Source organism: Miniopterus natalensis, chromosome 4 (assembly GCF_054644295.1).
Source record: "Miniopterus natalensis isolate mMinNat1 chromosome 4, mMinNat1.hap1, whole genome shotgun sequence".
Classification (NCBI taxonomy): Eukaryota; Metazoa; Chordata; class Mammalia; order Chiroptera; family Miniopteridae; genus Miniopterus; species Miniopterus natalensis.
In genome coordinates, this window is record NC_142084.1 from 63,099,387 (window position 1) to 63,121,333 (window position 21,947).

Sequence of the window (21,947 nt, forward strand, 5' to 3'; positions counted from 1 at the left end):
GTGGCTGGTCCACCCTCCTGGAAACACAGGCTGGCCTGGGATGTCTGCACCTGGATCCAGCCTCACATGTCCCTATCCCCTAGCCTGGACCATGCATGCCTCAGTCATTGTGGAATGCCCCAGTCCCCATCATGGACAAAGGCCAGTGCTCAACAACTCAGCTGAACTGAATCCCGGTGACCAGGCTTTGCCAGAACATCAAGGCTAAAAGCAAGATTCTGGGGCTCCTGAAAATGAGAGGTTTGTAATTTTATTAAGAAAACAAAAAAATAACCTATACAAAAAGGAAAGTTCCATTTCTGCAGGCAGCACTTAAGGCGGGAGGGACAGCTCCAAGTCTGATGGCATCCCTGTCTGCGCCCTCCCTGCCTGCTAGGCTTCCTGCTGCTGGATGAAGGGGTTGGGAATGGCCTCCATGCCATCCTGTGGGCAGATGAGCACCACTGAGGTGCCCCGGCACACCACCAGGCCCAGCTGGCGGGTGTCCTCTGTCAGCTTGTATTGGTCATCAGGGTCTGCGGAAGAAGAGAGGGCAGAAGTAAGAACTTCAGACCTTGCCTGGGGCAGGATGGAGTCTGAAGACCCAAATCAAAGGGTCCTCAGATTGCTTCCCCCATCCCTCTATCTGGTATTTTGGAGGGGACGTGCTGGCCAGGGCAGCAGGCCAACTGCCTCCCAAAGCCAGACATGCAGCCTTTCTCCCTACAGTGGCCCAGAGACCAGGAAGAGTTCTGGAAACAACCATCCGAAGCCTGTCCTCATTCTGCAAATGAGAACATGGAGGCCCAAGGGACCGCAGGGGTGCTGGGTAGTGAAGCTAATTGGGGGCACTGGTGCTTGAGCCAGCAGAGGCCCTGGGGCCATGATATCAGCCGGGCAGCTGGAACAAAAATTTGTGAAAGTCCTGCAGGGCCACTGTTCACCCGTGTCAAAGGTGTGTTAACAGCGGAGCGAGAGGAAACCCATGGAAGTGATAGCAAGCTCCAGGGGAGCTCTTTTGAGTTCACAGCAACTAAAAGTCCCCATTACTGTTACTGAAGGATGTGGAGGAGGGGAGAACCAGGTGGCCCAGTAATATCAGAGACCTCATCTAAAAGGCAGCCTTCCACCCTCAGATCCTGCAGGGACAACAGCTGTCTGGGCCTGACCTTCCCATCCCCTATCCATTTGGATGGGTCCAGGCTTCCCTGAGAGGCTGATCTGGGAGATGAGGGGACACAGACTTATGCAGCAAGTGAGGCAGCACCCTGGCAGGAGAGACTCTGTGGAAGGAGCAGGAGCTGTACCTCCCAGGGTTAACCGGCCCTAAGTGCTTTGCATGCTTGAGCTGACTTGGTTTCCCCACTGGCCCCATGTGGTGGAGCTGTTACAGAAAAGGAAATTCATCCACCCAAGGTGGCAGGGCTGGGACTCTGGGTGGACCCAGGTGGGAAGAGAAAAAATGAGGGCAAAGCAAGAGGCCCCCTGGAGTTGACTGACTGAGCTGCGGCCATGCTTCCCCTAGGTGGCCAGTGACACTCTTATGTGGCTGTGTTAACTTTCCACCTGAATAACGTGTCTCAAGATACTGATGGTCCCCTGAGGAGCAAGACCTTCCCTCCCTCCTAGGTTTGGCATCCTCTTAATGCCTGATCAGGCTGAGCTGAAGAACTTGTTGACTGACGGGCCAGGGATGGCCTGATTGCCGTGGGCTGCTGCAGATGGAGGCTCTGGGGGTTTGGGGGTATAGGGACTAGGGGCAGAGTATAAGAGGAATGGGACCCTTTGTCAGCAGCAGGGATAACACATGGGGATGGCAGGGGACAGTGGGCTGACCAAACCCCAGAGTAGGTTGGCATCTTTTTAAAAAAAACCTTATTGATGAGAAAGATAGAGATAAGAGGAGAGGAGAGAGAGAAACATCGACTTGTTCCACTTATACATTCATTGGTTGATTCTTGTATGTGCCCAGACTGAGGATCGAACCAGCAACCTTGGTGTATCAGGATGAGGCTCTAACCAAATGAGCTACCCGGGCAGGGCCGGTTGGTATCTTTCTAACCCAGACAAGCAGCTGGTGTCTCAGGATCAGTGATGGTGGTTTAGCAAAACATTTGCACATCTTTTAAGTCTCTGAGAGGACAGTGTATTGAGCTTGTCTGGAATGCTGGGACAGTGAAAGATTAAACATATCTGGCAGCCCAGCCGGCATGGCTCAGCGGTTGAGCATCAACCTATGATCCAGGAGATCTCGGTCTGATTCCTGGTCAGGGCATGTGCCCGGGTTGTGGGCTTGGTCCCCAGCAGAAGGCATGCAGGAGGCAGCCAGGAGGCAGCTGATCAATGATTCTCTCATCATTAATGTTTCTATTTCTCTTCTCCCTCTCCCTTCCTCTCTCTCTAAAAATCAATAAAAATATATTAAAACAAAACAAAACACTTATCTGGCAGCTGTCTAGTCTACAAGGACCACATTCATAATTCAGATGGCAGGTTAGTAAGGAACAGTAAGAATGGCCCAGCAAGGAGGCCTCCAAGCCCTGCTGGCTGCACTCACCTCTCATGTATTCAATGGTGCCATCAAGCACGAGGTTGAGGAGTGGGTCAAACCCTTTCAGGATTCCACTGGCTTGTAGGAATCACCAAGAAGAGAAGAGAAATGGAAAGGTGTAAGATCAACAGTGGTGCAGGGGGCAGGTACCAAATGCCACTAAATTGCATACTTTAAAATGGTTACTTTTATGTTATGTGAATTTTACTTTACCTCAATTTAAAAAACAAATGAGCACCCTAGGTTACAGCTCCTTGATCAAGGGACGTATTCTAGCACCTGAGGGGGGGGTGAGCCCCCAGTGGCCCTGACAGGCCATTCATCCTTCCTGCCCACTGATGCCTCTCCCAACTGTTCTCTCTGGCCTGCAGACCTTCACACTCATTTGTGCTTCTGCTTGTGATGCTCCACCTCCCACTCCTCCTTTCCAACTCCTCTCAACTTGCAGGCCTCTCATCACTTTGCTCTCACCTGGTGGAGGCAGGTACCCCACTATGTCAACACTCTGCTTGCCCATTTTCCCTGAAAGGCAAGGACTAGGTACTGTACTGTCCTCTCCACTAGATTCCAGTGGCAGATACAGAGTTAAGCACCATGTTTACACATAAAGCTGCAAACTGTGCCAGGTGCTACCAGGAGGTAATAATAAAGAGGCCTCAGGGAAGGTGGAGGGTCAGGGAAAGCTTCCCAGAGCCAAAACCTTGAGCTGAGAGCAGGAAAATGACTCTGGCGGCTAACCTGGTAACAAGTTAACCTGGTAAAAGCACTCCAGGCAGAGAAAACATGTACTTTTACAGCCCAGTGGTGAGAGCTCTATTAGTTACTCAGAGGTACCAAATGTTTGTATTTACCCTGGGACAATGGTGAGCCCCCGCAGGGCTAAAAAGGGAACAAGATTCTATTTGTTTTTAACAGGTACCTCTGGTTCATATTCAGAGGCTGACAGTAGGACTCTGGGTGATGTCTGAGACATTTTGGTTGTCAAAACTAACATGCTCCCGGCATCCAGTGGTCGAGGTCAGGAATGCTGCTAAACACCCCGCCATGCCCAGGATGGTCCCAAGACCATAACATTTGGGCCTCAAAGTTAACAGTGAGGAGCCTGAGGAACCCTGATGTAGGGGGATCAGTGAGGAGCTGCAGCGACAGAACCGCACAGGAGGCAAGTCTTGCATCCCAGTCCCAGCTACGCTACTATGGCTTTGGGTTAAGCCTGGTCCCCTTCCCATGTCTCAGTTTCCCCAGCTGCAAATGGGCATGGCAGGACCGACCTCCTGGCGTTTCTAGGAAGCTTGCACGAGTCATCAGGGCAAAACGCTTAAGCGATGCTAGGGTTATCAGCTGTCACTCTTGCCCCTCGTTACTTCTCGTAAATCGTTAGGGGGTGCAGAAGCGGGTGCCTCACCTTCGCGGCCTCCCTGAAACTTCACCCGGATCGTTTTGTCAATGTACTTGGACAGGTCCAAGATGCTCTCCTTCTTCTTCTTCTCTTTGTCCTGCAGGGGAAGCAGAGCGTGTGAGGCAGGGAGCGCGGCCGGCCCCTCCGCACCCGCCGGCACCAGCCGGCACCCCCACCGCTCACCGCCATCTTGCCGCGCCGCGCCGCGCCGCGCCACTGTGCGGAGGCACCGCCTCCGCGCTCTTTGACCCCGCTCCGCACGCTCTCGCGGCACGTGCATTGCGCTTGCGCGGCGTGCGGCGCCGGGGCGTTGCTCGGAAACATCTGGCGACGCCTATGGCTGGGACCCGCCAACATGGCGGCGGCGGCGGCGGCGCTGTCGTGGCTCGCGGCGGCCTCCCTTCTCCTTGCGGCCCAGGTGAGGGCTGCGCCCGCCCCATTTGTCCCGCTGGATGCGGTGACCCGGCCCCTCAGTCCCCGGCAGCGCGCAGGTCCCGCCTGTCCCAGCTTGTGGGCAGACTTGGGGACCCGCACCCCCCGCGCGAGCGGCTCGCGGGCCCGGAGCCCTCCGTGACCTTGCGGGCCCGCCCCCGGCCCGGCTCCCTGCTCCTCCTTGAAAGCCCTTTGCACCGTCACTCAGCTCCGCAAGGGTCTGAAATTTGGGGGCCCCTCTCTCTCCCTCCGGCCTTGCTGGTCCATCTGGGGGTCTCCAATCGCCGCCGGGACGCTCCTGTCTGCCTCCGTGGCCTTAGGTGGCTGCCTCTCTCCGACCCTCAGTTTCCCCTTACGCTAGGTGCTAGCGCCCACCATCGCGGTTGTGTTAAGCTGTCCAGCGCGACACCTCCGGAGTGTCGGGGAGCGTCCAGGAGCCCTGAAGGGGGTCGAATTTCCATCTCACTTTCACTCCGTGACCTTGGGCCAAGGAGTTCCTCGCTTTGGGCGTCAGTTGCTCCTCTACAAAAGGAGTATAAGGGTGCAGCATGGACTCAGCGAGATAGTGCATGGGGTGATGAACCACAGCATGTTGTCAACGTTAAGGCTCTCAGATGCTAGTGAGTGACCGACCACGAAATGGCTGCATCTTTTATTTCCAAATCCTCCCTTTTTCCTGGGTTCCGCAGCTCAGGGAATGGTGCACCTAACAGCCCTACAAACGCGGCCATTAACCTCGATTTGTCCACCCCACTGACACCTTTCTGCTGTAGCTCTGGGTGGGTGGCTAGCATTCTCCCCATGGCCACTTTCATCCCCCACATTCCTAGTCCATTCTCAACACAGCAGTACTGATATCTTTCAAAGTATGTCAGGTTTTGTAACGTCCAGATTAGAGACTTGCGGTGGCCTCCCAGGGCATTTGGGAAGCCTCTGTGATCCGGCTGCCCAGGAAGTGTCTCTCCTTTTCCAGCTCTAGTTAATTGAAGGCATTCTGCTCTTTGTTTTTTTCTATTTCCCTGGAACACCCCGGTCATCCTCTGGTCTCAGCTTAACTGTCCCCTCTTCCCCAAACTCTCCAGGATACCCCCTCCCATCTGTTTGCCAGCCCTCTGTACTTCCCCCAACCCTGTTTAATTACCAGTTTGAGGTCTGAGCATTTTGAGGGCAGGGTTTGAGCTCTCCAGATGTTTTGAATGAGGGCAAAGCGAGAGGGCTATGAAGGGTCATGGGAACACCATGAAGGGAGGGACTCAGTTTGCCTGGGAAGGCTTTTCAGAAGCAGTGGCCTCTGAGCAATGTTTGCCAGGTCTTGAAGGCAGAGGGAGTGTGGTACAGGTGGTGGGAGCAGCATGAGCTGGGTGGAGGTGTGAGAGCTGCTAACTGATTTGGGGAGAGTGAGGGGTCTGCTGTGGTTGGTGTATAGGGTGGTCTAATGCTTGCTCCCTGAGAAAGATGTCCAGCCTAAAGGAGTTCCTTCAGGTGCACTTGAAGACATTTTGGGGTTTCCCCCTAAGCTTGTGGGCAGGGGCAGGGCCAGCAGTGGGAGTGACTGCAGGCAGAGGGAAAAGGGCAGGCTGGGCATGTCACCTCCCTAGGCTGGGGTCCAGGGGAAAAGGCTGGGCAGGTCAGAGCCAGGTGGTAAAAGGTCATAGTGTTGGGGCCTTTGGACTTTATCCTGAGCATGAAGAATCAGGAGAGTGTTAGAGAGAGTGAGGAGCACAGTTGGGACTGCTCTTCCCAGAACAGAACCCTGGTTGGAAATATGCCCTGAGATGACACAGCACCCTTCCTTGGCTGGGTGTGGTTCCTCATGGTTCCTCCAGTAGACATTCTCTCCACTGGGCGGGAGTGGGGGGAGGGTGCTTGCTAACAGCCCTAAACTCACTTGCTACCATTTTTTGATCCAGCGAGGGATTTGACTTCCCCTAATAGGCCCACTGTCTCTCGGTTGCTATGAGATGTACATAAAGGCCAGACAGAGGCTGTTATTCATCAGGTCTTAACTAATGTTAGTTCCCTCCTGCCCCGCCTGCACCTGTCCTCCCTACCTCTCCTCCACCTGCCTCCTTGCCCCTCCTCTACCTGTCCTCTACCCCTCCTCCACTGGTTCCCTACCACCACCTGTCCCCATCCCCCCTCTACCTGTCCTGTCCCCTCTCACACTGTCCTATACCTGAACATCTCTTTCAAGCATCTGGGTCCTCATTTCTCTGCCCTCTTCCAGAACTTCCCACATCTTCTGAGAAGGAAGACTGCCCCAACCCATTAGTCTATCTCAAAGCCCCTGATGTGGATGCTTTCATAGTAATCCTTAAGCATAGTATTTCTGGAAGTTCCTGGACCTGATCTGTGAATGTGATGTGTCAGAAGGTAGCTTGTCTTCGGTAGCCTTGGCTATTTCTGATTCTCCAAATTGGGATGGGTTGTGTTGGAACGTGGGCGCTTGTAGCACTGGGTCCTTTTAAAGAACTTCTCTCAGGATGAGGGAACTGTAATCAAAGCAAAATCGTGACCTCTCTGGTGTTTGATACAAGCACTGGCTTATTTGTACAAGTCGTGGGGAAGAAAGTTTGTGAAGTGTGCTTGTGGGTTCTTAAATGTCTTTTTAAAAAAGAACCAGTTTCTATCCACTCCCATTTTACACAAATGATAATTTTCATCAACAGCCTGGCTCCCATGGGTCAAGGGTCAGCAAACTTTCCAGAAAGGGCCAGGTAGTGAATATTTTCAGCCTTGCAGGCAATTGCGCAACTCAGTGGCAGCTGAGAGCAGCCAGAGGCTCTGCATATGGGCATGGGGAAGCTGTGTTCCAATAAAACTTTATATGCAAACACAGAAAGTGGGCTGATGAAACCCAGGGGTTGAGGGACTCTACTGCTCCCCATAGTGGTCCCAGGGTGAGGAGGTGCCGGGGGCTCTGAGCATTGGAGGGGACATACACCAGGTACGGTACTTGGGGCCAGGATGAGGGGCACCCTTGGAGGGCAGCCTAGTGGGGAGAACCTAGAAGAGGGGCCTTTTAATTCTACCCTCAGTGAAGGGAACAAGGTGACATGTGAGGTGGGAACAGAGGCAGGTGTGGCATGATGCTGCCTTAGTGAAATGCTCTGAGATCTTGGGTTGGCCTCAGGTAGTCCACCGCCTTGCCCTTCCCTCCCGGAAAGCTGGGTGGCCTAGAAACACAGCTTCTTTGGAGCTCAGCACCATGTAAGCACTGCTTTAGTGGTCAGCGCCTCACTCAAGGTGACGAATGGAAGTGCCCAAGCTGATGGGCTGTCTGGAACAGTGGCAGTTGGGGACTATGGAAAGTGGGACTTGCACCCAGTGCCTGGTATCAGTCTTCAGACTTTGAGGTTGGGGCACCCAGGGCTTTTCTCCATGCTGCTACCACTGCCAGGTGACCAGGGTCAGGGTAAGAGCTCCCAAAGTAGCCTGGCTCTGCTTTTGCAGAGGGCCCAGCTGTCAGAGCCAGTCTGCGCCCCAGGCCTGGTGTTGGGACCCACAGTCTATCAGGACCCTTGGCCAAGTCAGAGCCCCCAACCCCTCCCCTACCTTGGTGAAGCCACATCCACAGTATGGGTATGGGTTCCACTGTGCCAGCTGGTGACTGTCTCCATCATGTGTCCTTTGTTGGGAGCAATTGCCACCTCTTTGTCTCTGTGGCAGACTCTCTGGGGAAACCATAGGTGTGTTCTCTGGCTCTGTCTGGAGATGTTTATAGCCCAAGGGGAGCACGAGCTACAGAAGGACAGGCCGCGGAGCCCGAAGTGTGCAGACCTTGATCAGGGTCCAGACGGGCCCTTTCAGCTCCAAGAAGCCTAGGGGCCAGGAGGGGCCAAGGGCCCATGGGCATGGTGTGTTGGTCTGCTGGCTGGCTGCTGACAGGGCTGAAGTCACACTCAGGTCTCCCTAGGGAGACTTGTCCTTGTACTTGCTGCCCTCCCTCGTTTTCTCTACCATGAGATACTTATGTGTGTCCTATTTGTCCTGTCTGAGGGAGGAAACCAGCCCAGCCTTCACAGGCATCCTTGTTAACTTGGACCCCATGTCATCTGGGTGGTCCAGCCCCCACCCTGAGCTCTCTGCCCTCTGCTCCATTACTACAGGTGGCCTGTGAGTATGGCATGGTACACGTGGTTTCCGAGACTGGGGGCCCCAAAGGCAAAGACTACTGCATCCTCTACAACCCACAGTGGGCCCACCTGCCACATGACCTCAGCAAGGCTGTGAGTATTGGGCTGGTGGCCCTCCTGGCTGCGTGGCTCTGAGCACCTCTTCTAGCTTGGGGTCTTGTCTGTCTTGCTGCTGTCCCTCTCCTCCTTTCCCCAGTATACAGAGGGGTCCTTGAGGAGACTCAAGAAAGCCAGCTGGAGGATAGAGGAAGGACCTCAGCTGGGAAACCATGGGGTGGGATCTGGTCACATTTGAGAGGTCTCTGGGCATCCCCAGAGGGGCCCCACAACCTCTGTGGGCCTCAGTTTCTTTGGTCATGAGTGAAAGATATCTGGAGTTCTGTCTAGGGATGGCCTCTGGTGGAGACACCAGCCAGGCTTTCATGTGTTGGATGGGGGCTGGCTGGCAGAGGGCGGGGCCAGGGCTCTCCTCTTCTTATAGGAGACCCCTATCCCTGGTCTGGCCTCCCTCCTCCACTCAGAGGACCTGGAGGATGCTCTTGTGGGTGAGTTCTCACTACAGAGGCTGAGTCTCCTGCTCCTTGTATTGAATCCATAATGGATGCTGGAGGTGGATCTGAAGATGCAGGGAGGATTTCTGAGGGGTTTGCTCTGAGTGCAAACTGCCCTGTCCCTCCTGTCTGCCTTGCATTTGGTGTGTGTCTGTAGGCCCTGCCCACCCTCCACCTCTCTTCCTTTCTTGGTGCAAGGGGCTGAAATCCAGTGGGACCTAAGGGGAGTGGGCATCAGGGTGATGCTCACTGTGGCGATCTGAATACTGAAGGCTCAGTGCAATTGGGCAGGTTTCTCTGATGCCTTGGTTCCTGTGAAGACTTGGTCCTGCCCTGGCTTTTCTAGAACATCTCCTATGAGCTCTGCCTCCCCTTAGTCTCTCCTGCAGCTGCGGGACTGGACGACCTCCGTGCTCTGCTCTCCCTCTGACCTCCCTGCGAAAGGCTTCAGCAACCAGATTCCACTGGTGACTCGGGGGAACTGTACCTTCTACGACAAAGTGAGGCTGGCCCAGGGCAGCGGGGCACACGGGCTGCTTATCGTCAGCAAGGAGACTCTGGTACAGCCGCCTCAGCACCCTCCTGTGCAGTATGACCTACCTAGGGCAAGGGTTGGAGGTGCTCAAGGGAGGCAGGAAGGAACCCCTGGGCCCCACTCAAAGTAGACATGGGCACTGGCCAGGGTCCAGGCGGCCACAGCCAGGGGAAATGAGTTTAGTTTGCTGACTGGCTGTGGACTTGGGCCTTTGGACCCTCATCTTGGAGTGGGCTTGTCCCAGAGCAGTCCTGTGGGTCGGGGGATACAGGGCCTCGAGGCAAATCTCTGGAGGTGCCTTCTAAGGAGTAGGTGGCAGGGGCCCATGTGCCGGCCTCTCCTCCAGGCCCCTAGCAGGGTGAATAGGCTCCTGACCCCAAGGTTTGAGTGAAGGGCTAGCTTTTCCTTCCCTAGCGGGTCGTGCTGAGCTTGTAGGCCTCCCTCCTGACATGTCCCCCTCCCATGCTGCCTGGCACCTGAGTACTCTGCACACACGAGGGAATCTTCCCCTCCCTCGGAAAGAGGGCTAGCTCTGTGGGCCATGCCATCAGGAGGGGTTGGCTGTCTGCCCCATCCTGGGTGGGCCTTGGTCAGCCTGCAGATCTGCCTCCTCTGGGCTCCCAGGTACCCCCAGGAGGCAACAAGACGCAATATGAGGAGATCGGCATCCCTGTGGCCCTGCTCAGCCACAAAGACATGCTGGACATTTTCAAGGTAGGGGTCTCTCCCCCTTCAGTCTGCATTGGGCCCAGGGCCTGAGTAGATGGTGGGCAGGGCCTGTGGCAAGGCTGTCCTGTCTGGAGCTGGCTGTGGGTGAGTCTTGCCCACTGTGAGTCAGCCACATCATGAGGGTGGGCCTTCTGTGCCACTTAAATCCGGAAATGGAAACCATGGCCCTGAAGTTCCCTACGCAGCTGGTTAGAGTAACCCAGGCTCCCGGCTTGGCCAGCCTGGCGCTGCCCATATGTGGAAACTGAGCATCACTCCCTCCCTGCTGCTTGCACACTCCTGGCCTAGGTCTTTTTCACCTGAGGCCTGTGTTCATCTTTGATTTGGGGAGCTGGGTCTGTAGCAGGGCGAGTGTCATTATATAAGTAAACGGGAATCTCAAGGTCTCTGTTAAACTTCCAGAAATGCACAGTAAACATACCTGAATGCAGGCCTCACTCCTCTCCCCATGGTGCCCCCATGGGCGACCTAGATGTTATGCAGGTGATGTGCATTCTCATGCATGCATGTGCACATCTAGGCTGGGGGTCTGTGTTCTCACGCGCAGGGCTGCTCGCCTGCCTTCGTGCACGGCTTGTTCTGTCAGAGCTGACTGCTTTGGGGTCAGGAATGATGGGTGAAGGTGTAGGGCGAGGGGCCCAGGGATGGTGACAGCCTGGCCTTGAACTCTGATGTGTTCTCTGAGACAGAATTTTGGCCGATCGGTGAGGGCAGCGCTGTACGCCCCCCATGAGCCCATGCTGGACTACAACATGGTCATCATCTTCATCATGGCTGTCGGCACCGTCGCCCTTGGGGGCTATTGGGCTGGGAGCCGGGACGTGAAGAAGTGAGTGCCCTGTGTGTGTGTGCGCGCGCGCGCATTGTATGTACACGTGTGCACGTGTGTAACTGACGGGTGACCCTAATGCTGGGAAGTGAAAACATGAAAGTAATAGGACTGCCTAGAAGAGGGGCATCTACGTTCCCAGAGAACCTTTTGGAATACAGTTGCTGTGATTAGCTGGGAGACCCAGCTAAAGGCCCTCTGGGTCCATTCCCCAAGACTCTGCTTGGGCACTGGGATCCGAGCCCAGGCCCTCCCAGACTGGGCCACACTCAGGAGACGGGGTTTGTGGGTAGTCCTAGTGGTGCTCAAGGGCATCTCATAGTCGGTGACCAGGGGCCCATCTGTGGGAGCCTTGTCTGCAAGGTCCCAGAGCTCCTGGACAAAGATGTGAGGTCCAGGGGGCAGGCCTGGCTCCCCTCTGGGGCACTGGGGACATATAATGGATCTGGAGAGGGTGAACAGCCCAACAGATGAGCTCTCTCTGCCTGTCCTCCCCTGTCTCTGTGGCCCTTTGTCCTGGGCACTGTGCCAACTGGCCAGATGTCCTCATGACCCATCTGTGCTTCTCAAGAAGGTATATGAAGCACAAGCGGGATGATGAACCTGAGAAGCAGGAGGACGAGGCTGTGGACGTGACACCTGTAATGACCTGCGTCTTTGTGGTCATGTGCTGCTCCATGCTGGTGCTCCTGTACTACTTCTATGACCATCTTGGTGCGTTTTCACAGGCCATGGCTTCTCTGGAGAAGTCCTGTGGACAACAGGGTGCAAGGAAGGGCTTCCGAGTGGGCTTGTCCCCTCCCTTTAGTGGGTACAGGTCACCCTGCCCAAGTGCTAGAGTGCACGGGGCCCTTCCGGGGGGTGGGTGTTGGGACCCCGGCAGCCTGGCCTTTCCCTCACTGATACCCTGCTCTGCAGTCTATGTGATCATTGGGATTTTCTGCCTGGCCTCCTCCACGGGCCTCTACAGCTGCCTTTCGCCGTTGGTCCAGAGGCTGCCATTTGGCAAATGCAGGTGAGCTCCCTCAGGCAGCCTTTGCCCAGCCTCATATGGCCCCTTGCTCACGGCTTTGTTCTTGAGGTCCTGCACCACAGCCTCTCCTTGGCCCAACTGCTCTGTTTTCCATTTCCTGGCCCCTGAGGCTCCAAGCTCAGCTTCCATGATTCGAGGACCCCCTCACTGTTCTGTGGGCCTCAGACAGTCTGGCACAGCACAGGCTTACAGCACATGCTCACTCAGTGCTTGCTGGGGGCTCATGGGTCTTGGGAGCAGGACAGAATGGGGAGGTGAGTGGACTTTCTCAGTCCTCCCGCTGTCTCAGATGGCTTCCCTTTCCCCACCTTCCATTCTAGGGTAGATAGGGCCTGTGGGGACACGGGTGCTGAGTGGGATGATGTCGGTGTATGTGGGTACTCGGCAGCGGTGCTGGCAGGGCAGGGCTGGGCCACATGGCTGGATGCACTGGTGGTTCAGGCCTAAAGGTTCCCTGGCCCAGTCTGGTTCTTATAGAGCAGATAGGCAGCTACTCAAAAGTTTAGACAAGGGAGACAAGACCTTTTAAGGTTCCCATACAAGGGTGAGAAGGCAGGGACCTGGGAGGCATGGTACTGAGCTGAGGGCTCCCATGGGCTCTCCTGAACTCTTGTGGGCTCTTATGGGCTGCTCTTGTAAGTTCCTGTAGGCTCTTATGGGCAGGCTAGCTTGGAAACTGGCCAAGGTTTGCTCACCCTGAGTGCCTGCCCCCACCCGATTCTTCTCTGCTCTTGGGAACCTCCCTTCTAGAAGTGTAATAAAAGGCAAGGGGATTATGGGCTTAGAGAATGTGAAGTAGAGGAAGGAGCAGGGCCAGGTGGGCAGGGTCGTGGCCCCTCTTAGGGCAGAGCCTGGAGGACAGCTGGAGGCCTGGGCAGCAGGCCTGTTGGAGTCAGGACTTGAGGGGGCTGAGGGGCTTTTGGGCAGGAGTTGAGATGACCCTCTGGGTGCTGGGTGGGAACAAAGCTCTAAGGGTCAGAGGTCAGTTGGGAGGGTGAGAGGCATGCTGCCCATGACGACCGCCCCCTTTTCTCCTACCCATCTCAGGATCTGCAACAACAGTCTGCCCTACTTCCACAAGTGTCCTCAGGTCCGCATGCTGCTCCTGGCACTGTTCTGTGTGGCTGTCAGCGTGGTGTGGGGAATCTTCCGGAATGAGGACCAGTAAGTACAGCCCCCTTGGAGGCCTCTGGCCGTTGGGTGGCACCTCCCTCTTGAGGGCTGTCCTCAAATGCTCTGAGTGCTGGACTGCAACCTTCCTGTACCTCCCCTGAGGCCGTTTGGGGGCACCTGGAGCCAGTTCACCTCCTTGGTTATTAAAAGCCCTCCTTTTAGTCTTCTGGAAGCGGTGGCCAAATGATGTCCAGGTGTTGACTGGGCTCAGCTGACGGCCTCCCAGCCGTGGCTGCCCTGCCTGCCTGCCTCCTGCGTCTAGTTTCATTTGAACTCTGATTGGATCTGGATATGAGATGTTGCAAACCCTCTTGGCCTGGGCACTCCAAGCTGTCTTTCTCCAGGATGGCCTCAATGGGGCCCTGGGCAGTGGGAGGGGAAGCCGCTCCCTTGCCCTGGCGCCACTTGTCCCCACTGCTCCCGAGGTGGTGCCCAAGGGGTGTGCTCAGCCAGCATTCTCATCGATGGTTTAGGAAGGCTGGCTTGCTTCTCAGAGAACTTGCTTCCCCTAGGCTCGGCCTCCCCTTTGAGGCAGCATGCCCGCTCTGTGGCCTGGAGCCCAGGCTGCGATGGGAGGACAGAGCCGGCCTGTTCCTGCCCAGCCCCCTGTTGCTATCACTGACACCATCTGGCGCTCTCAACGAGCCTTTCCCAAGGCAGTTAAATGTTCTTGGCGGCACCTCCTTTTGGAGCCATAGCAGATTTAAGTGGCAGAAGGACAATGGGAAAATATTTTGAGTCTTTTGTATACAAAGAGAATCCAAACTCTCACAGTTCAATCTAAGCCAAGAGACTTGTATAAAATTAGAACAGGCTGAGGTTCTCTGGGTGCATGCAACTGACATGCACCCACCTGCCGCCTCCGAAATTTCCCTGTTCTTTAACCTGCTCTGGCTGGGAGACGTTTGGTTTTTTGTCTGGTGAAGCATCTGATGAGTGAGGTGGACAGGCAGAGCCCTGGCCAAGGTGCAGGGCGAGGCAGGAAGGGGAGGACAGAGCCCAGGCAGGGCCAGCCAGGTTGGGACTGCACCACCTCCACAGCCTTGGCGGGAGGGGCTGCACAGGATGAATGTCCCATGTCCCTGCTGGCCCTCTGTCGAGTTATTTCTTAGAGCCTAAATGTAAGACTTAACAGCACAAATTTAATATGCAGATTCAGGAGTGTGTCTGTAGAACGGCAGCGCCTGGGTGGTGTTGGGTTAATATGTAGGTATTTGAGATGAGTCTTGCATCTGCTTCTTGTTCCCATGGGACTGTTCCAGGGAATTCCAGATGCTCATCCTCAGAGCCTGCCCCTGGTGGTCCGAGCCCTAATTTCCCATGGGGCCAAAAACTCTGTGGAACCTGGCTGGGCACAAGTTTCTCACCCCATCCTGTGATCTGGGTATGAAAGCCACCACCACTGTAGAGAGACAGAGGGCCCAGCATGTATCTGTCTCTGGCCTCTTGGCATCAGGGTGGAGGGTTCGTTTACCCCCTGCCCCATCATCCATCACTAGCCCACCTGTCCCAACAAGGTGGGGTCCATCTCACAGGTTTTGGAACCCACACCGCTGCCTCTGACAGTGCCTGAACCTTCAGAACATGGCGGGGTCAGGACTGGTGTGAGATATGTCAGACTACTTGGTGTGGATAAGGTTGCTGAAGAGGGACAGATCTGGCTCTTGGTGGAGTCTGTCCTAGCAAATGATGCTACTCTGCCCTCCAGGTGGGCCTGGATCCTTCAGGATGCGCTGGGCATCGCCTTCTGTCTCTACATGCTAAAAACCATCCGCCTTCCCACTTTCAAGGTGAGGGCTCCAGGGGCGGGGGTCCTGGGGGATTGAGTCCTGAGGACCTTTTCTGTCAGCCCTGTCCCTTGAGTGGCCAGGCCTGCCTGCCACCCAGCTCTGTCCTGGCCTTCCCCTCTGAGCTTGGGGCCCAAGGTTATTGTCCACAAGATCTGGTGGGAATAACTTAGAGATACATGGGGAAATTGAAGAGGGTCATCAACCTCCCCAGACCCATAGCTGACCCATCACATAACATATGTCCCCCAACTGCTGACCTCTGCCACCTTTCCCAATTACTGGGAAACGTAGAGAGTGTGACTTATGCTCTGCCCCCAACCCTCCACTGGACATCGCTCTGGAATACTCCTTTGTCTCCTGTTGCCCAAGGGCTGGGACGGGTGTTGCTCAGACTTTCTCAGAAAGACTTCATCCCAGCGGGAATAGTCTGAGCCTTGTGAAGGGAACCAAGAGTGTGGGGATTTCTCTGTGGGTCTGTGCCTGGGGTTCCTGGGCTGGCCCCTTAGGACACCTCTCCCCAGGCCTGCACGCTGCTGCTGTTGGTGCTGTTCATCTATGACGTCTTCTTCGTGTTCATCACTCCCTTCCTGACCAAGGTGGGAGCCCCTGCCCCCTGCCCTGCCCCTCCCACACTGCCCGAACCCCATGCCCTACGCCCCTACTCTGATGCGGCCCTCCTCTGTTAGAGCGGGAACAGTATCATGGTAGAGGTGGCGACTGGTCCTTCGGACTCAGCCACACATGAGAAGGTATGTTCAGACCCTGGTGGCCAGAGGGGAGCTATAGGCTTGGGCTGGTCTGCAGGCACTCCCTCCTCTCCCCACAGCTGCCCATGGTCCTGAAGGTGCCCAGGCTGAATGCCTCGCCACTGGCCCTATGTGACCGGCCCTTCTCCCTCCTGGGTTTTGGGGACATCCTAGTCCCAGGTATGGGGGCTGGGCTTGTGGGTGGGTGACTCCACAGTCCTGAGGACACCCAAGTGTCCTGGTAGTGTTGGGTCGGGGGCCATTGGGTGGAGATGGGCCCAGCTGGTGGGGCTGGTGGCACCCAGGGCTGGTGCATGTTCGAGGTGGCCCCATGTTGACCCCAGGCGTCAGCCCTGCCCTGTGGGTCATAGCTGCACAGACATGCCTGCCTGGGGCTAGCTGCCCAGGGCAGAATGTGGCCTTGACAGCCCCACTGCACCCAGGGTCCACCCAGGCAGGACCTCCTGCTCCTCTGTGCTGTGGGATATTCGCTGACTCACTGTCTCGGGTCATAGCTCCATTTTGAGCTGGCAGAGTGGTCATCTGTGAAATAGCAGTAATCACTGTTAGACAAGACCATGCATAGAGCCTGGCCCCTTCCCACGGGGTCACCCGGCTCTCATCCAGGGCTCTGGCTTGGACCCTGGCCCATGTTCTCTTTCCTCCCCAGGGCTGCTTGTGGCATACTGCCACAGGTTTGACATCCAGGTGCAGTCATCCAGGGTCTACTTTGTGGCCTGCACCATTGGTAAGCACCATGCTCGGGAAGGGCCAGGCTGCAGCCCTCACACCCCCATCCGTTCTCGTTGGCTCAGGGAGCTGGGTGGGAAGGGGGTGGTGCAGCCTCTGCTCACTGCACAGCCCTGTTTCTCACTTTTCTGTGATTGTTATAGTTTTCCTTTTGTCTCCTTTTTGTAACTCTCTTTTTCTTCCTTGTTTTCCATTGGTTTCTTTTGTTACCAAAGCCAATGACACAAAGGTGACATTTTCTTATTTTCCATTGAGCCCTGATTGCTTTTAAAAATTTCCCAGCCAGTTTGACTCCCCACCCCATCAACTCTTAAGGAAGAGAAGTGTGTCATACACTTGCTCTTACGCACACCTGCCTACTCCTGCAGGAGAGCCAGGCTGGGGGGATGTACTCCCCTGACCCCTGACCCTTGTTGTGTGCAGGGAGCAAAGTGCACAGGCCTGACAGCTCCCACATCAGGGGAGGGGGACCTTGTAGATGTCACTATAGCACCAGGAGGGCAGAGGCTAGCCTTCGGGCATATTTTGGGGTCATTATAGTTCAAACCTGCCCACTCTGGTGCCTGCAGTTGCTGGCACATTGTATCTGAACATTCCCTCCAAGTTACAGTCTTCAGAACCATCCTGTAAAGACACAGCTACAGAGGCTTCCCTGTCTGACCCAGTGTGTCAGAAGGTTCTCGTAGTTCCCATCATGGGAACCCTTTAGATCTTATAAAGCTGCCAAACATCTATATCCTTCCATTGTCTGCCCTTGTGAAGTCATTTTATTAGGACACAGGCAATCGACATTGTTACATAGGAACCCTCCCTAAGTGAGCACACCACTCGGAAATGTGGAGTAAGGATCAGGACAGAGCCCAGTTGGATGCTGGAGATGGGCTCTGGGCTCTGGAGGAAGCTTCCAGTTAAAGGCTGGTTTTCTTGTAACTTTTTCCTTTGAAATAATTCCAAGGTTATTGTTGTAAGATTAGTACAAGAGACCCCACACTCCCACCCTCACATTGCCCAGTGGTTGATGTTTTGTCACAATTGCCTCCCTGTATTGTCTCTCTTTGCATATGTGTGTATACATGGTTACATATTATACTCAAACACATGTAATACACGTTTTATTCTGAGTTGTGAGAGCAAATTGCAGACCTCATGCACCTTCACACTCAGTGCCACCCCAAGGAACAAAACATATTTTTCCAGGATTACGATTAGGTTATCAAAAATATGATTTCCTAATTCTTTAGATACATTGTTATAATTCAGAATCACATTTCTAACTAAAAGTTTATAAAAATGAGGTATTTGGGCAAATTCACGGCTTTCTTCAGTTACTTCTGTGATTCCAGACCCTTCCCATAGCTATAGGCTGCTGATAAAAAGCCCCATAATTTCCTGTCCCCTTCCTCTTCCTAATGTCCCCATCCTTTCCCCAATGTCCTCACCCTCTCCCTGGTGTCATCAGCCTCTCAGCTACACCGTTGTTTCCTCCTGTCTTCTCGTTGAAACCTGACTCACATCTTGCCTGTCCCCTCAGGGCCAGGTGGGGCATATGTCCTGGAAATTGCCAGAAGTTTCCATTCACTTCTAGAAGTACCCAAATCTCATTGGCTTGTCCCTGTGTCATGTTTCTGGCACCCTGTGCTCCCAGCATTCCTTCAAGAGCTGGGGGGGGTGGGGGGGTGGCCTTGGGGACTGCTGGCCCAGGTAACACACTGCTTATCTCTGTCCCTCCAGCCTATGGCATCGGCCTCCTTGTGACGTTCATGGCCCTGGCCCTCATGCAACGTGGCCAGCCGGCCCTCCTCTACCTGGTGCCCTGCACGCTGATCACCAGTGGCGCCCTGGCCCTGTGGCGTGGGGAGCTGGGCATGTTCTGGACTGGCAGTGGCTTTGCGGTGAATACCAGTTTGCTATGACTGTCTGCAAGAAATAATAACCCATAAGCCCTAACTAGAATTAAAGTTGAGTAAAGCCTCTAGTTTTACAACTAAACCCTGCAGCCCCCATCCCATGGTTGGTGTCTCCCCATTTCCAAAAGATTTTGATTTGGGTATTGTGTCCATGTTGCTCTGGTGGCTCCGAGCTGTCCCCGTGGAGGGGATAATGTGTGGCTATCGAGCCAGGTGTGACTTGAGGATGGTGCTGGTCCCACAGCACAGTAGCACCCCACTTGACTGGGCATTGGCTTCCAACTGCTTTCACCATTGAGAATGCAGTGTTAAGCTGGGGGGAGCACTGAAACCCCTCTGCCAGGGTAAGAGCTGTCACAGCTCAGGCTCTGGGCTCTGTAGGGGACCTAGCACCTCATTCAGGCCCAGCCATAAATGAGTGACAGCAGGGGAGTGTGGGCCAGCCCAGCCTTTCCTTGCCTGTAGATCAACTCAGCACACTGCCCAAAGGAGGGGGCATCAGTGAGGCTTCCCCACCTGTGACACACGCCATGCTCAGCGATACCGTTAAATGTAGTGTTATGCCAGAAAGGAGCAGAGCTCCAGGTCTAACTGATTGATTAACCCAACCCAGAGCCAGACCCTTTCCCAGGCCCTTGGGGAAGGCCTCCTGGGCTAGTGCTCACAGTCCTCAAAGGGTCTCAGTCCCGACTACCATTGGCTTTGCCACAGAACTGGTGGGCTGGTTCTGGAAGGTTCAGGAGTGGGGGGACAAGCCAGTGATGTCAGTTAGGCTTCTGTTTCAGGTACTCTTCCTGTGGCCTACATGCTGGCCGGCGGGACTGGACCTGCTTATTCTGGGCCTAGAGCCTGACCCTCGGACAGTGACTCCGCCTCTTCTCCCGAGGCTTCACTGGCCTCACCCACACCTTACCGCTGGCTCTCTCCTCTTGCAGAAGGATCTACCTCAGCCTACTTGGGTACCAGCCTCAGCCGAAGGCCCACAGCCTCTGAAAGACTCTGAGGCTGTGTTTTCCCAGCAGCCTCCAGAAGCACAGGTCAAGTCCACGCTGCCCGAAGAGCAGTCTCCAGAACTGGCTCATCCCAAGGATGTGGCCGATGTGTCCACCCAGGAACCCACAAGTCCTGTCAGTCATACCCCTGAGCCTACAGGCCTGCCAGGCACCTCAGCCTAGGAGGGCAGTACAGCCTCAGTCCCTTGCCGTCCCCCCAAGGCTGGACCTGCCATCCCCCAACTTGGTGCTCTGGTCTGGCCGATGCTCACATCTCCTGCCTCATCAGGCCCAGCTGCACCTGGACCCCTGGCCCTGCTCCCAGCTCATGTGGCTGCCGCAGCCCCTTGGACCACTGAGGTCCCCATCCCGCGAGCCCAGCCCATAGTCTTCCTAGTCGGAGTGTCTTGGTGGAACCTCAGACAGGACAGGAAGCGTCACCTCTGCCCGCCGATGGCTGCAGATCTGCCACATTTGGTGCTTACACCACGCTGCTGCTTCCTTCAGGTTTTCCTGAAGATGCCCTGTCCTGGGCAGGAGGGCAATGGTCTGCCCCTGAAGGCCATGGCTTTCCTTCTGTGGTACTCCTGGCCTGGATGCCGAAAGCCCGGCCCGGAGATGTGGACTCAAGCCCTCAGCCCGGCTGGCATGGGGTCTGGACCCACCTCTGGGTAGGTTGGGGAGCCAGGCTAAGAGCTGCGAGCAAGGCTGGCAGTAAATGGACAGGGGCTCTTGGTCTGAGCCTGACCCTGGTTCCTCCATCAGCCTGGGAGATGTCTGGAGCCTGTGCTCCATCCAGTCCCTCCATGTCTTAATAAACAGCCACTACTTTCTGAAATTCCACTGGTTTTGCCTCTCTTGGACTGCCCTTCCTGGAGGCAAGCTGGGTGCCAGACTGGGTGGCCAGGCCCTTGGGGTCCACATGGCCCAGCACCCCGGAGCCCTCAACGGCCGGCTCTGCCCTTTGTGTAGGCTCCACTGCCTCAACGCAGAGGGACTGGGGCTTCCCTTTCCACATCATGGGCGTCTGCACGTTCTTAACACTATCCCAACAAAGACAACTCGCTGGCCTCCAGCTGCAACATGAGCAAGGCGAGCACACTGCGAGGAGCTTCTGGAACGTGGGAGAATATTTTGGAACTGGCATTTTGTTTTCTACCTCTGAACCTCACAACATGCCGTGGTAGAGCTGGCCCAGCAGCCCCCATTCCCTGGCACCGTCCCTCTACCATCGTGTTGCATGTGTCACCACCACTCTGAAGCCAATGACAGGTGCCTTGGGGCTACGGACCGCCAGGACTGTCTGTGGCCCTGGGGCCTTGCTCTTCCCCATCCATCCATGCAACCTCTAGACTCATGTTCAGGTGTTTCCATTGGTGTGATGTGAAGGCACAGACCCTCCAGCCACGTGGTTCCGGTCCTGTCTCTCATAGACCACGGGCACGGGACCAAACCATTACCCACTCCAAAAATACCAGCGACAGACAGACTTGCAAACCATCTTTGTTAGCCACACTTCTCAAGGGAGAAATATTCCCCCCAAAACAAAAGATGTCTTCCACCTGTTTCCCATGTGTTTCCCCTGGGAGGGAGAGCAGCTAGACCTTTGGCCCCATGGAACTCCTGGACTTGGGGGCCAGGACCTGGATGTAGCCATGGGGCGGCCTGGGCAAAGGATGTACATGGACCCTATCTGACCCTTGGCCTGCGCCTTAATCTAAGCCATTTTGTACATTGGTGTCAAAGATGGGAATCTTTTTTGTTTTGAAAATTAGACAAATGTCACGGAATTCGAAGGTGATGTTCCTACAGTTTTTGTTTGCAGTTTTGGCCTTGCTTCTACTAGAATCTTATAATTAAACACAGCTTTTGATATGTAGGACTCAACTTTTGCCTTTTCTGAGGTGCAGTGAGCTGGTGGAGTCTGGCACACCATGGGATGCATAGTGGAGCTGGGTGGGTCGGGCTGTCCTGCATGGGCACTTGCTTGTAGGTATTGGGCAAATCCACAGGTTGTGCTGGCTGGTGCTGAAGCTGGGCTTTTGCTGCAATGCCGCTGATTGTTGTGTGGGTGTGGTGTCATATTAAATGGCATTTCACAGTTGAAGGAAGTCTATTCCCCATGTCTTGGATACTGTTAGTTTATTTGTGGTTATCTAAGAAGTCTGGAAGGAAATCGCCTATAGTAGGGGCTGCAGACCTGCCATAAAGGCAGATGGCAAATATTTGGGACTTTTCAGGCCACACAGCATCTGTCGAAACTAGTCAGCTCTGCTGCTGGGGCCAGAAGCATCACAGACAACGTGTGAGCAAACAGGGTGACTGTGGCCAGAACTATTGGTGGACACTGAAATGTGAGTTCTATGTAGTTTTCACAGATCATGAAGTATTCTTTTTGATATTTTCCAACTATTC

At 55.0% G+C, this 21,947-nt stretch overlaps 2 protein-coding genes across 3 annotated transcripts; one reads left to right on the forward strand and one right to left on the reverse strand.

Moving 5' to 3' along the window:
• Window positions 1-234: 234 nt before the first annotated feature.
• Window positions 235-4,128, reverse strand: LSM7 (LSM7 homolog, U6 small nuclear RNA and mRNA degradation associated). The gene is made up of 4 exons (XM_016209756.2): window positions 4,113-4,128; window positions 3,936-4,026; window positions 2,537-2,608; window positions 235-515 (listed from the first exon to the last, which is right to left on the reverse strand). Exons 1-4 carry the CDS (start codon window positions 4,116-4,118, stop codon window positions 373-375), a joined length of 312 nt encoding a protein of 103 aa, XP_016065242.1. The 5' UTR covers window positions 4,119-4,128; the 3' UTR covers window positions 235-372.
• Window positions 4,129-4,284: 156 nt separating this feature from the next.
• Window positions 4,285-21,407, forward strand: SPPL2B (signal peptide peptidase like 2B). Of its 2 annotated transcripts, none has more exons than XM_016209758.2 (15): window positions 4,285-4,347; window positions 8,471-8,590; window positions 9,426-9,608; window positions 10,208-10,297; window positions 11,002-11,141; window positions 11,713-11,855; window positions 12,060-12,156; window positions 13,222-13,338; window positions 15,056-15,137; window positions 15,659-15,733; window positions 15,824-15,886; window positions 15,964-16,063; window positions 16,554-16,631; window positions 18,365-18,525; window positions 19,476-21,407. In XM_016209758.2, exons 1-15 carry the CDS (start codon window positions 4,285-4,287, stop codon window positions 19,713-19,715), a joined length of 1,752 nt encoding a protein of 583 aa, XP_016065244.1. In that variant the 3' UTR covers window positions 19,716-21,407. The 2 variants fall into 2 exon arrangements, with proteins under 2 accessions (XP_016065244.1, XP_016065248.1); XM_016209762.2 differs by having other exon boundaries at window positions 18,365-18,591; window positions 19,476-19,560.
• The last annotated feature ends 540 nt before the right edge of the window (window positions 21,408-21,947 follow it).

Excerpts from the sequence above, each read along its gene's own strand:
- SPPL2B (XM_016209758.2), top strand. The coding sequence starts at position 4,285 with ATGGCGGCGGCGGCGGCGGCGCTGTCGTGGCTCGCGGCGGCCTCCCTT. Across the intron at positions 11,142-11,712 it reads GGGAGCCGGGACGTGAAGAA|AAGGTATATGAAGCACAAGC; the intron begins GTGAGTGCCCTG and ends GTGCTTCTCAAG. Across the intron at positions 15,138-15,658 it reads TCCGCCTTCCCACTTTCAAG|GCCTGCACGCTGCTGCTGTT; the intron begins GTGAGGGCTCCA and ends ACCTCTCCCCAG.
- LSM7 (XM_016209756.2), bottom strand. Across the intron at positions 2,609-3,935 it reads GTTTCAGGGAGGCCGCGAAG|CCAGTGGAATCCTGAAAGGG; the intron begins GTGAGGCACCCG and ends GATTCCTACAAG. Across the intron at positions 516-2,536 it reads CACCATTGAATACATGAGAG|ACCCTGATGACCAATACAAG; the intron begins GTGAGTGCAGCC and ends CTTCTTCCGCAG.